The sequence below is a fragment of the Malurus melanocephalus genome, unplaced genomic scaffold (genome assembly GCF_030028575.1).
Source record: "Malurus melanocephalus ecotype Western Australia unplaced genomic scaffold, MMel_1.1 scaffold_494, whole genome shotgun sequence".
Taxonomy (NCBI): domain Eukaryota; kingdom Metazoa; phylum Chordata; class Aves; order Passeriformes; family Maluridae; genus Malurus; species Malurus melanocephalus.
In genome coordinates this window covers 318,452-333,199 of record NW_026623726.1, presented here as the reverse complement: position 1 = coordinate 333,199, position 14,748 = coordinate 318,452, and the positions used below count along the sequence as shown (strand labels likewise).

At 37.2% G+C, this 14,748-nt stretch overlaps 1 protein-coding gene across 4 annotated transcripts in view; it reads right to left on the bottom strand.

Moving 5' to 3' along the window:
- ATE1 (arginyltransferase 1) overlaps window positions 1-14,748 on the bottom strand; it is a 65,260-nt gene that overhangs the window by 29,647 nt on the left and 20,865 nt on the right. For all 4 annotated transcript variants that reach the window (XM_057381166.1, XM_057381167.1, XM_057381168.1 and 1 more), the window contains exons 9-10: window positions 13,830-14,011; window positions 10,907-11,006 (exon numbers count right to left, since the gene is read on the bottom strand). In XM_057381166.1, the coding sequence (XP_057237149.1) occupies window positions 10,907-11,006; window positions 13,830-14,011 (282 nt within the window). The remainder of the gene's footprint in view (window positions 1-10,906; window positions 11,007-13,829; window positions 14,012-14,748) is intronic.

The window sequence follows — 14,748 nt, the reverse complement described above, 5'->3', positions numbered from 1 at the left end:
AATCTCTGCCTCCTTAATTATAAACAAAATATTAAATTCRTAATCCTGGAATTCTTGTCAAGTAAATTCATTTTTATCATACAAAGCTCAACAAAATGAAATTACAGTGGGAGATTTTGTAGCARTCATTCATTCCTCAGGCAGCTTTGCATCCCAACACTCTTCTCTTGGTTGGGCTCATCCTTACATTTCCATCAGAATTCCTGCCAYGGAAAGGTACACAAACATCTACTCACATGTTTAGGGAAACAGACTGTTTAACATTATGTATCCCCAAAGTCTTTGAGCTGAAACATCAACACTTCGGTTTTCTCTTAATGCCAGATGTTTGCAAACTCTGCTTTATAAACACCTTCACATAAAAAAGTTTGGAGGCAAATGGGCTGGAATCAGTAACTATTCCATAGGCTGTGTTCACTCTTGATCCTTCCAAAACCTCGTAATTCAAGGGAGTATTAAGCATCCACCCAAAAATAGGATTAGGGGAGTATAAAATTAGAAAAGTCAAGCATTTTTTGCTATTCTAACACTTTACAGTCCCTGCTTTTGAGTTAAAATAATTAAAATCTGCCCAGACAATCACCCCCTTTCTATTTTAAATCAATAAAGTTACACCCTATACTCATGTGCACGCATATCTTGAAACAAGAAAGCAGCTTCATTCATTTCCCTGCATTTTCAACATACTTCTAAAACAGACAGCAGTGTCATAAACACTTTTATGCTTAGCTTTGGTCACTATTTATTGGCATAATATAAATGATCAAAACTTTAATCAGTTTGAGTCAAAAGACATTTAATCCAGATCTACACATCTGAAGAATAGTGGCCAAAAATGTTTCTAAACATTTCTGCCTCTAAAAATATACTGTAACTTCTCTTCACCTTCTTTACTTTCCCCTGCATGGAGGACAGTTAAAAGAAATTAATAACCAGCCACACAATGCCAACTGGTAAAGACTAATACAGAAAGAACATAAAAAAGAAAAAAAAATAATGAAATAAATGATGGATCAACCATACTGCCCATATTATCACTAAGCAGCCCTTGAGAACACTAGCCTTAATAGCTTAAATAAATAAATAAAATCAACAGATCCGTGGAACAAAAAGCTCATCTTGTCTTCTGTCCATTCAGAGAACAACAGTTCATTTGTGTTGGGACAAAGATAGATTTTGGGTCCTGTGTACTTTCGTTCCACAGACCCATTCTTCTTTAATTAATGGACAATGGAATAATTTTCATCCCCTTTTTTCTGTCATTTCATCTCAGTGTTCTTTGTGAAAACCTTTTTGTTCTGAACAAAAAAAGGCGAGGAAGCAAACTGTGCTATTAAAGATGACCCACTCCCTTGAAACCTTTCTAGTAAAGAACCCCCAAATTATCCAGAACATCTAACAGAGCAATAACTACTCTGAACACTTTCCTTTTAGAACAGTTCAGTTCTTCAGTTGAGAASAACTAAACAAAATAAAGTTTTTGGCAGTGGTTAATTCTCACAGGACAAGCAGAAACCTCGGGGCAGTGACTGAAAACACCAAGGGGGGCTTTGGGGTTGTTGATTTTTAGCTGCTTTTTTTAATTTGCACTCAAAAAGACAACAACTCATCAAGCTCCCAGGTCTCCAAAATAAGGCAACCTTTGAAAGCCTTTGGGAACTGATTTTATTAGATTAAGAAAAAATTTTAAAGAAGCTGTAACAAAAATATTTTGCTTCTSCACTGACTCTCCTGCCTGGGTCTGTGCAGCCTCTCAGAGCCCTGATGGATCTTTGGGAAAACTCAGCACCATCCAAGAGCCTTCCAGGCTCCAAAAACTTCAACTACTGCCTCTAACACCAATTAAAGAGAGCATAGATTTGTTTTTAAACTACTTGCATCTAAAGAACAGTGGTGGCTAGCACAGGATAACATGAAATAATCTGCTCCCCTACCAGGGACATGCTGGTGGTGTGAAAACACAATTAATTACCATCATCTGCAACCCAGTATTATGATAGCCTCGCTCCAGGTTTTTATTCTTCATTTGTTACTTTAAGCTGTCACTTCAGGTATTTACTATAATGCAAGAAATAATAATTCACTACAATGAGGAAGATAAAACTCATCCAGGAGATCTCCATAAGCACTATAAGGAAAAACCATAAAACCCTCTATGCTCTGTCAACTCATTTAATGCAATATTCTCTCCTGAAAGAAAGAAAAATGCAAGCTTTAATACAGATTTAGCTAAAGCAGAATGGACAGCAGAGAAATTCAACAGCATGCACACATTTGCTTTCACAGTCACGTAGTCATGAACCTTGACACTAAAAATAACTCAAGTCCACATCCTAATTTAGCCCATTCTAAAAACTTTGTAGTTGTACAATTCCCTTTTTCCCCTCCTCTTTTCCACTCTTTCTCCTTGCCCCCAGAGGTTACTATCTTCTTTACCACAATGAAGGCAGTAACTCATGTTAAATAAACAAATGCTACAAGCTGACCTCAGCATCTGAGGGCCTAATTTTAGCCATCATTCTCTAGGACAAAAATACATTGGTTGATTAAAATTTTCTAGGCTGCAAAAAGAAAAAAAATTATAAAAAGCTTTAAAAATGAGTCTTGGAGAAGGAATTGAGGGGTATTTTTGGTGGATGGTTGATTGGTRTTTTTAGAGATGCCCATAAAGAGACATGTTGGTACCATCAGGCTTAAAAAGAAGGGTGTTGCAAAAAAAAACCTACAAAATCAAACATGAAAAATAAACCAAACCAAACCAAAAAAAACTCCAAATCAAAAACAAACACAAAAAAAAACCACCCAAAGCCCCCTTTGTCTTTAGGAAAGAAAGCTTAGGTGAGAGATTAAGAAAAAGAATTTCAGTGGGATGACACTAAAGAGAAGAATATATAAAAATATGTATTATATACTCTCAGCAAGGCAGAGAGATGTGCATGAGTCTATCAAGGGACACAAATGTCCTACACTTTTTAAAAGTTAACACAAATATAACTGAGCCTGTGCTGCATAAAGGGATGGACTACACAATCCATGATTCCACTTCTCCYTCCTGGCTCCAAATCACTCCCCTCTGTAGGATTCTGGGACTCTCATTCCCATCCAAGTACTGATGTTGAACTTTTTGCAAACTAGGCGGTGTTTAACATCAGGATTCAGGATAAATAATGGAAGCTCATTAATATACTTCTGCTCATTAATTATACTTTTACTTGGAGACTCAGTACAGTCGGCTGCTAAACAAACTCAGACAAAGAAAATAATCGTTCATAATAATGAATTGTCATCTAGATTACATGTAACACTTCAGAGAAGTGTACTGTGATACCTCTGTAAAATTAATGAGGTCTTAGTTAAACCAGGCCGCATTAAAGTATCTCCCATTAAACCTTTCYTGGAAAATTGGAGAGCAAACATCTCGTGTGGAGATTAACTGGCTTGTCAGCCAGCTCCTACTGTAAAGAGCACAAGTGAAATATGGCAGAGCYAGGAAAAGCAGGAGCTCCAGGCTTTCAGACCAAATAAATTCCACTTGACAATATTGCCCAATTAGAGCTAATATAATCACAAAACAGCAAAAATAAGAGCAGCTGGATTTGGAGTTAAATGAGAGGTCCAATGCTCCAAGTGTTGCCACCTCCAATAAATGGGGTGCACAAATAAAATGAACCAGTTTCAATGACCTGCACTTTGTGACARATTTGACTTTTCTGTAAGGCACAAGAACTTCAATATTTTGTTATTAATATACCTGAAAACTGGCCTGGCTGTGAACAACTTCCCACAGGGATGATGTAAGGAAAAGTGAAGAGCATTATCTTCAAAAATATATTTCAACCTTTTCCATCACAGCACTGCAAGATGTCCATCACTGTGTATTCAAATTCACTCACTTCTGGGAATTCCCACAGAGACAGTTACACAGATGAAATTCAGAAGTAAAGGGTGTTAAGTAGTGTTTGAGGGCCATCCAAAATGAAAAAATCAACAAAAAAGTGAAGCTGACAAAGCAGCACTACACCAATTAAATTTCTCCAGAGAAACCTTAAAATACTCTTAATTCCATGCATTGTTACACTTACTAACAAGGACTAATCCATTCATAGAACTATAATTGGAAAAATCTGAAATGGGAATTCTGACCTCATTCCTCAGATGAAGCARAAARTTATAGACCCGTGGATTGTAAAATATATWATTCCCCCTTMAAAAAMCCCMAAAAAATCCAAAACCACAAGAAARCCAACCAAACAAAATCCACAGCTTTGTCTCTGCATTTCACAATTTACAGTTCTCACTTTAACTGCTGCTGGTTGCTATGGAGTCCCCAAATGAGCCTTCAACTAAGATTTAGTGAAAGTCAGAAATAGGCAGTGAATTTATGACTATGCTGAGTCATGAATTAGACATGATAAATTTCCACCAGCTACCATCATTCAGAAGATGGTTTGCCCCAGGTTTTTTAACATGATCCTGAATAAATCTTTTTTTGAGAGAGACAGGCAAGTTACCTCCAGTAACTCTGAAAACATCCACCAGTACAGAACTGGACAACAATTCAACAAACTGTGCCTCCTACTCTTGATTTTTATGGGAATAAGGCAGGATTTTAGCTCRCTTAATCTTACATAAATTAGCAAAATCACATTATTAAAAAAAAAATAAAAATCAGTGAAGTAGTCTCACATTAATAGAATCCCTGTAACAAGTAAAAGGCGTAGAACCCATCCCTGCTGATGAGCAATTGTAGGTAATTAATGCCACATTAATCACATTTCCATGATTATTCTTCACAACATTTGAACTGAGAATCCTGAATATACAGAATATAGYATGAGTTTTTTAAGGACCACATGAAAGTAATATTACTTGGTCCAAACCAACTTTTATTTTCTCAAGGTGAAATAATGAGAAAGAGACTTGCTGACTTCAGAGGTCAGCTGAGACCTATAGAACAAATGTCTTCTGCCCTGATAGAAGCCTAGAAATAATAAAATCAGGTATAAACTTATATAAAATTTACACTTCATTTCTGCTACAAACTTCAATCATCTTACACCTCAAGTAAACAACTCAAAAGAAATCCAGTTTTCCAACAACAGAAAAACAAATTCCAGGGACATGTTCACTTTTCTCCCAAGGGAATTCTAACTGACAAAAAGTAAGACCTCATTGAAAATATTTTACTAGGAAATATTAAGTTAAGCAAAAAGACATGGCTGGGATCTGGTTCTGTTTCTAGCAGAAAAATGGGATTGCAGAAAAATGCTGTGTAAAATTCAGCACAGCTTCAAAACCTGTACTGAGGAGAAACTGCAATAATTTACCAATTACAGGCAGTAAAAAACAACAGCTTAGGAAAAAAAATAAAGTAATGGAGTAATTGCTTTACCTGCTATGAAAACATGGAAATAAACATGGAAASTGGTATTCTGCTTTAAATAATGAGATTTTCAGTGGAAATCCCCTGTCAGCATTCAGTTATGGCTGTTGGAGCATCTCCTTATTCCTGCTTGTTGATGCTCATAATAATGTGGTTTTCACAACCTGTCTACAAATGTCTTAGAGAAAGAAAAAACAAAAAAGTGGCCTCTAACACTTTGTAAGAAGCTGTTAAAAGTAAATAAGAAAAGCTTTTAAATATTTATCACTAACATTACATCAAGAACCAAAGAATTAATGATTTTTCACCCATGGTGTTTTTATTCTGTCCCACATTGCCACAATTGTTTATTCCAACATGTTAAGTTCCATTTGGTGYGGGCTTTCAGATAAGGAAAGGTGAAAGGAAAAAGCTTTTATGGAAGGAAGAAAGAAAGAGAAGAAGATTGAAAAAAAGAAAAGAGCACCAGAGCTGTAAGGGGAACAGCAACACTGAACAGAGCACCTGCCTTCTCACATCCAAAAACCAGACATCCCTTCCAGCCAAACAYATTTGATAAAACACATGCAGAGAGATAAGGACTTCTTGCACCTTGAAGGAATATTGAAACAGCTTGATTTTCAGAAGCATTTCACACAAGTACATCAAGTCAAACAYCCAAAATCTTTTTGGAAGTCTTGGCCAGTCTAAAAGACTTCTCAAAATCCCTTTGATTTTTAATGCCCAAACTCCAAATGAACCCAGGGCAATCTTTCTGCTCAAGCACTAACCCAATCCCCCAGAAGGAACTGGGGCAAGATCAGAGCTCTGAAGAAATCAATGTTCAATTTTAGCTCTGATGCTCACGTAGAGGAGGATCCCAGCCTGTGGGCAAGTGTAGCAAGGAAATGGAAGGAAGGAAGGTGGGAGGCAGATAAAAATGATGTCAATAAGACACACACAAAAGCAGGGATTACCTCCCCACTTGTACAATTAATAACTCTCAGGGCTTTATTGCTACATGTTTTTGTCTTTGTTATTTGCTGTTTGTTTTTAACCGTCCTGCCAAATAAAGCAAAGCCCCTGTGCTGCCAAAACTTTTATTGCTTTCTTAGATTAAATAATGCTTTTACAATGTAGATATTTCATTATTATCAAATAAAGTTGATAATAAAGAAACAAGCAACAACTTGGCACTCTATAACAAGCAGTGACTCTTCAGGATGTTTAGTTGACTATTTATGACCTGTTTACATAAAAAGTTCTTTAGTTCTAATTGCAATGCAGATTTATTCCTATTAACTTACAAAATTAATCCAGGAAAAGCCACTAGTTTTAGGGGTAAGAGAGCAGAGCAACTCCAGTCCTCCAAACCACTCCCAGCTCATCATATTTTCCCTTTTCAAGGTAAATAGTAACACCAGTGAGAAAAAGAGGCTGAATAAAAAGATTACACATGGAGGTATAAAAGCACCAGCTCTTTTTGCATGGAGCTGGTGACACACTGAGCAAARCTTTTTGCTGTTCAGTGGCAGAACCATATGTGCTTGCACCCCAAAATCACAGAGGATCCCATTAAGGCACGTCCCATTAAGCCTCCTTCCCTCACAAATTTCAGTTTACACAGCAAATCTGAGCTTACTGAAAACATGAACTAAATTCCACAGCCAGATATGGTGACAGAGTCTGGGCAGGGGAAGATGAGCCAGAATTCTGTGGATCTTGTGGACGTGGACATGCAGGCTGCCATTTCAGCACGAGGAGTGATGCTGAAATGCCTGAAAGCAGCCAAAGAAATTGGCTCTCAAGTGCCATAAAATTCCAGGGGCACCGCTTATGACCACAGTCAGTCTGAGGTATTTAGTTTAAGAATGATTAATCACAGTTGAATCAGCCTTTTGTTTCTTTTTTGACATTTCAGAGCCCTTTCTAGTATTCCATCTATCTGAAGTCTGGCCATGACTTGATACCGAAGGAGACTGTTTGAAATAATTCCATTTACTTTGGCCTGCATACAAGTCTGGATAAAGGTTTCAGTCAAAACACCTCTTCACATCATAGAATGGTCTTAAAATGGCACACAGATAACACAGCAAGAAGACATTAAATCTGCTGTGCACTTCAAAGGGTTCTGGCAGTTATTTACCACCACCAGTGGGGTGGCTTCAGGGGAAACACATCCTTGACCAAAACAAGGGCTGATCCACGCTCCAGCTGCAGTGTTTGCATGCAAATACCAAAGCTTTACAAAATCCAGAGCTAAGAAACTCACGTAGAAAATGGTACCAATAATCCTACCCCCAACACAAGAACTTAGAGGAGAAAGCAATTTAAGATCAACAGAGGCTCAGTGGCAAACTCAAGGAAGTAAATACAATTATTTATCCAAAAAACACAACCCCAAAATCTAGTGTCACCCACCACCAGATTCCAAAGCAGTATCAAAGGACTGCAATGGAAAGAGCAGAAAGGATCTCAAAGAGCTCGGTACTGACTGGAAAATGTGAATTTAGTACCACAGAGCCATGGAGTGAAATTTTTTAACTGAAAGATGCAGGATAAAACTGATACAATATCAATAGAGGAAAAAATATCCAAGGTCCTCTCAAGCATTTCTCTGGCTGTTTGCTAAAGGTGCTTCTTTTTATTTCTGTAATTCTATAAATATCCGTGTGAACAACTGCATTTAACTAAAAACATTAGCATGTACACACAGAGGACTTAAACACACGAGAAGCAACCCTGAGACCAACCTCATTTTCAAGTAAAATACTTTCTAAAAACTTYAACACACAAAATGCATTAGGAAAAAGACTTTGCATCTTATGACTCCTGGAAAATTTTCCAGGAGACTACTTTCCAACATGAGAACTACCACATCTAACAGCCTGAGAAGGTTTCCCACAAGGTCGTGAATTTCTTCAGAGAGACATTTTAATCTTGCATTACCCTGACCTACCCTGAAAAAATGGAACAAAGCCATTGCTTACGTTTTTTCATTGGATTTTTCCATATTAACATAATAGGACTACAGGAATAACTACAGGAATCCTTTTGTCTCAATTTAATGTAGATTTTATTTTAGYAGTTTGTAAATATTAACCCATACATAGGAACAAATCTGAGAGAAAAAAGGAACAGAAAAACATCCTAATATTGCAATATAGTCCTGTCTCCCATCTTAAAGTAATTTCACTGGGACTCCACAGTTTTAAAATCCCATTGCAATCAAATGTTGGCTGCTTGGGAAMAAAAGGAATGGGAACAGTGAGTCAAAAGGGAGCTTTATTTTAAAAACCTCTGCAATTATGTCTGATCCACGGGTTAGCTGATACTCTAACCATTCATCTTCCTGCCTGGGAATCCAGAATTCTCCAACTCTGCTACTGTGCCAGAGGAATCCCAACTCTGGGATCTGCTTCCAGGACAKTGAGGCCTCCAATCTTCCACTGGATTACACACTCTCCATACCCCAAATTGTACCATTTGTGGAAAGATAATCCTTCAGATGAAATGGTCACACCCCCAATAACTATTTCCCAAATCTCATGCCTTCACTGTAAATAAATGTTCTCATAAGACACTGTTCATACAGAGAGGGGCTGCAGTGCCAAGCCTCAATTTCTGTCTATTCCAGGACAAATAATTTGCAAAGAGAAATTTTAAAAAAGGTTAAAACCCCAGTGGTTAGCTTTCCAGCTCCTTTTTCTTTCCTTCATTTAATTTCCTTACCTGACACGAGGTTACCAACAGTCACCTCCAGCCTGTCACTCTTCCCCAATRATATCATTGAGGGAAAGGAGGCTCTAACATCTCTATTAAACTGCAATAAAGCAAAGTCTTCTACATGTAATGCCTCTAAGTCAACCAGACATTACTGAAATTACTTAATCTGAAAAGTCAGTGCCTCCCCATCCTACTTTACCCCTCCCAASCACTTCACAAGAGCAGCAGCATTATCCAGATGCATTTCAGAGCTTAGTTTGATAATTTGGTTCCGGTGTTCTATTTCAGTGAGGGGAAAGTGGAACTACAGAATTAATGTCAACCTGATTTTCATGTCCATTACTTTTGTCTACTTCTGAAACAAACAGACCCAGGAAAAGAAATATAAAACAGAACAAAGACTCTTGGAATTCATTTATTAAATTACTGCTTTCTAAACGTAGCATTATATGTGCTTCTGTGTGTGTTCTAATCACACAAGGACAGGCTCTCYTCTTATCCTCCCCAATCCCTGCTCCAACTTTAATTACCTAAGCACACTGAGATGTGCTTAGACTCCTGCAAGACTAAAATGTATGTTCTACCAAATCACAGTCACATCAAAGAGTCATTAATTCTAAGCAAGGGAAGAAAAAGAGCTTTTGCAAGAGAAACAAAAAGTAAAATACTCCCACTACAATTAGATCRATTTCCATTATTTAAGAATGGAATCTAGAAGAGTCGTGGGAGTGTGATATTCTTGATGCAGTCATTTTCAAATTGCAGCACAGGTTCAACAGAACACAGATCCCTTTATGATAAATAACACAAACATATAATGGATCCTTTAAAGCACTGACTGCTGTGTGAGCTTTATTTAATCCATGTACACAAAGTTCATGTTTTCAGTAAAACACTACAAGCACCTCAACCCAAATTTTCTCAGCCATGGTATCTTTAAGAACTGGCATGTTTTTTGCCATTATAGCCAGATTTATTTAAGTGCCCTGGTAAGCTAAATCAATTTTTTTCACAAGTTTCAAACCATGCAGGTTGTACAAGGGACAAGGGATGCTAAATTGCACTATTTTGACATGAACAGATCACCCTAAACTTTTAAATATCTCCAAAGAGTAGAGAAAGTGATCAGAACCTTTGGTTCAAGCTGGTGATGTACTCTGGAATTGTATCATAATAATATCCAGAAGCAATGATATATTTAAAGAGAAAAGGTATCATAGTCACAAGATCTAAAAAACACAAGAGACACTGAGATCTSAACTCGGGTGAAGCCAACAGGGGTTATAAAGGAGTCAGAGTGGTTACTGTAGATGTTCTGTGCATTCTCCTGATCCTCTCCTCAAAAATCTGCTCTGGCTCAAAACTGCTGCTCACCAAACTTCCCATTGCTTTCATGGGCAGAGCAAGTCCCCAGCCTTTAACAAAAAATAAAGAAGAAAACCCAGCCAAGCCCACARAGGCATCTTATCACCGCCTGGAGTCACTAAGCAACAATTACAAACATGCCAGCCTCAAAAAGGGAGAATTTTAGTCTGTTGGAAGAGATAAACACCAGATAGCCAGGTAACCAAATGACAAACTGTTATCTGACAGCCTTGAAAACCTCTCTTGAGCCAAGATGTAATAAATAGCACATGCAGCTAAATTGGAAAAAAAAAATTCTTAAGCCAAGTTAAATAGTAACCAACATTCAAATTTAACCATATAAARTCTACATTAAAATCCAAAATGACAATTACAAAATATTATATTACTATGAACACTGTCAAGAGCTTTGAATAAYAGGACACTGAGGAAATAAGTGAAAACACACTTTACCTTGTATCTCATTTTGGGGCATGAGTGAATGTAGAAACCCATATAATAAAAACAGAGATCGGGAGCTTTTTCATGAAGCTGTCTAGTAAAAGCAATTTCCCTGTGAGGGGAAAGAAAAGACTAATTATATTTGAATACAATCCATACAATCATTTTACCTCTTCATATTGAAATATTTTACAGCTACCTGGCTCTTCATCTATTTCAAGCCCTAGACTTCTATAAAATAAAAAATAAAGATCATAAACTCCAAACTAATGTTTTTAAAAATCCCAACTGAAATAATAAACTGAAAATTAATATACTTGGAAACTGAATAAACAAATCACCAAAATGCACAACACCATSTCAGGCTTAAAAATACTTTCATTTTTGTGTTTTGGTCTGGAAACTGCCTGATTTGAAATTTAAATAAAAATGACAAAGAGCCTAAATTTAATAGGTTTCTTGTTAATATTCATGTACATTGGAATTCTACAGAAACCTGGCCCAGCTATTGCACACAGACTGGCTAACATGGCTCAGGAAAAGATCAGAAGTATTTTTAAAAAATAAGCTTCAAGGATAAGCCTCTTGTTCTATCATTSATGCTCCAGCAATTTGCATGTAAAAACATCAATCTTCATGCAACAAAAGGTATTTTCACCCATCCCATGTTTGTCAGTATGATCTTCTCATTTACTCTGAAAGAAAAATATCAACATATTCCAAAACAAGTTTGCTTTTTATTTTACTGGCACAAGGAAAGCACTGCTACCATAAAGACTCAGCCAGTGCTTCCTCAGTGATCGTTTTTACAGCATTTCTAACTGTGCAGGCCMCTTTTGTAACAAATTTGATTAAATAAGGATGTCAGTCCTTACTTTCWGTGTCAAAGGGATAAGAAGATGGCCCTGCTCACTGCAGGGGATTTGGAATAGAWGATCATTAAAAGGTCCYYTCCAAAACAGACTATTCTCTGATCCAAGATATGAGTACATACATATAGGAATCTTCTGCAAACACTGGGAGTTCTTTGTCACTTAAATTAGTATCACCCAGTATTTCTTGATTTTTTTTTTCCTTTGGCAAGGCTGGTATTTCCAAGCAGCTTCTTCTCCCCTCATTCTCTATTTACATGACTATGTATTTCAAATGATCCTCAAATCCCATCCTTTCTACAGCTCAGCAGCACAAGTTCTCAAAGTGGCACGAAGTGGAAGTGACAGCAACGCAGTTCAACCTCCTCAGAGTAAAATTGGCAACAGCTTTGAAGGTATCAGATTCCTTCACAACTTCCTAAATCCTCCCTAACTCAACTTTTTTCCCCCCTTTTTGAAAGAAGAGCGAGGTTGGCTCCCTCTAGGACTGTTGGGAACTCWTTTTTATTGCCTTAAATGCTGCAGAATTTACAAGCTGCCTTTTCACAAGTTGAGCCATGCACGCATGGTGCAGCAACAAAGCTTTAAATTTATTATGTAGAAAATTTAAAATAATTTCAAGAATTCATAAGCATGGATTATACCAGTCTATTATTACATAAAGTAATGGGATATGTACAAATACTAAAAAGGAACTCTGAGAAGGACTTAGTGTTTTAWATGTTCATCTTGCAAGGGAAAAAACAGTCTAATTTCAAGTATCAAGCATATGAAACAGAATAGCTGTAAAAATCTAGACCAGTAAGAGAAAAAAAAAATCCATTCTAAATCACAGGAGTCCCAATGTTTTTCTACATTTATTAACTSTAAATAATTCTAATTAATTGTCAGGCCCTAATCAAAATTCAATCAAATTCAGGTTACATCTTTGAGAGATTAAATTGCACATGGTTTATGGCAAAAGTTTATGAACTAATTATGGTAAGAAGTTGCCTAAAAGTARTGTTTGTGCTTCTAGCAACTCAGGTTGTGCCATTTCCCCACCCTGGTGGGTGACACTGAACAAAGCTGAGCAGCTGCACCCACAGAGAGGGTCCCCCTCAACAGGATGCCTTGGAGAAAGGAGATCTCACAATTCCATTGCTCCTTTTGCACCTGACAGAGGGCAGTGCAAATCCCAACAGGTAAAAACACTCGTGCTACAGCTTCTCAGACTCAAATTTGCCAAAAGACCTGCCTGGCATGAGGCTCAAACCCAGCTGCTTCATGAGAACCTCCCTGGGAACACCACATGTCTGTGACCAGCTTAATTCACATAAGCAAAAAATACAAGAAAAAAAAAATAGAGTTACACAATTATTTCCACTCATTTAGGTTTGGATTTTTTCCACTTATAGTAACAATGGAATCATAAAATTGCCTATGGAAGAAAAACAGTAACTTGCAATTTTGCATACAAGTTTTATTCACAGTGAAAAGCAATACCCACTGTTCCTACTGTTTTGCAAGGCCWTGTTGGATAGTTAATTTAAGGCTTTAAAATTGGTAGGATTACTCTCTGCATCAGCCTTGCTACAGACAAAGATAATGAGATTAACATACCTGAAAAATATATTTAGTGCTAGTACAGCAGGAGGCCACTAATTCGGAAGACAATGCTTTTTAGGTACTCTGTTATTTATGATCTCAATGGGCATAAAACTATAAAAGTGATTAATTTCATTTGGTGACTGGTCTAAGACAAAGGTCAAAGGAAAAATTATTTCTATTCAAACAAAAAAGGGGCTTTTCCTGCTGAAACCAAGCAATGCTAAATTATTTTTGGGGCAATAAAAACGAGGCATTTTGTTTCTGAGTGTTTTTTTAATCTGTAAAAGTATTTAGCTAACTAGAACTAGATTAGATCCCTAGTCAAGGATGACAAATAAAAWTTAATTGGAATGCAACCAATCCCAGAATTATTTCGCTAATGTCACTAGTATGTATTCAGACTAAAAATAAAAGTTTAGAAACAAGCATCAATGCCTACTATTCCCTCCAACCAGATAATGAAAATTTCTTACCGTAATGCAGAGTAGACTCCCAAAGATAAGAAAGAAAAGTCGGGATCGTAGTACAGATAGACTGAGGACACACAGTAGGGCAGGATATCAATGACACCAACTGCAATTATTTTGCCATCCAGCCAGTACTGCTGGTGGAAGGAGCCATAGCCACACTCTGGTCCATTCGGGGCATGCTCTGCCTAAGCAAGAACAAGAGAGGGTTGGAACCTGCTGACAAACTTTCAGGATGAAAAATATTTTAAGGAGAATTTTAACACATAAATAARTGCTGCGAGAAATTGCTTTGGCCAYCTGTATTAACAAAAAGAGGAAARRAAGGAATTTCAAAAGTWAGTGGGTCATTTATGACCTTTGCTGTACATGATGGGTAAACCAAACCACACATCCCAAACAAGAATTTGAAATACTCTCTGCCATGGAGCTGTTTTGGTACTGACAGAACAAACCAACATAATTCATCAATTTATTCATGCATTATTACAGGCAAACCTGGTGCCTCCAGCACTCCCTGGCACAGCAAGGAACTTCCAGATGCATTTCTCCACATCCCCAGCACTAGAAGCACTTCAAGCTTAGAAACTGAGCTCCTCAGAGCAGCCATTAAATTTACTTCAGAGCATTTATAAAAAAACTTGAACAGCTTATTCTTTATGTGATGTTTACTCTCCACACCTAACAAAACACCTTTTATCCAAGAACCCGAAACTGTGTTGGCAACAAAATCTGCAGAACCTCTTCTTTGYGAGCCCACATCAGAGCAAATCCTGCAAATCCACCAAGGGACTGGCTATTGTTGTGTGCTGTGGTTTTGGATGTGCACTGAAGTTTGACTCTGGATGGGGTAARGCACCTCGAGCCAGAAACCAATGCTTGGAGTTAAGAGGAAAATGATCTCCCTAATTTAAACTGTATTACA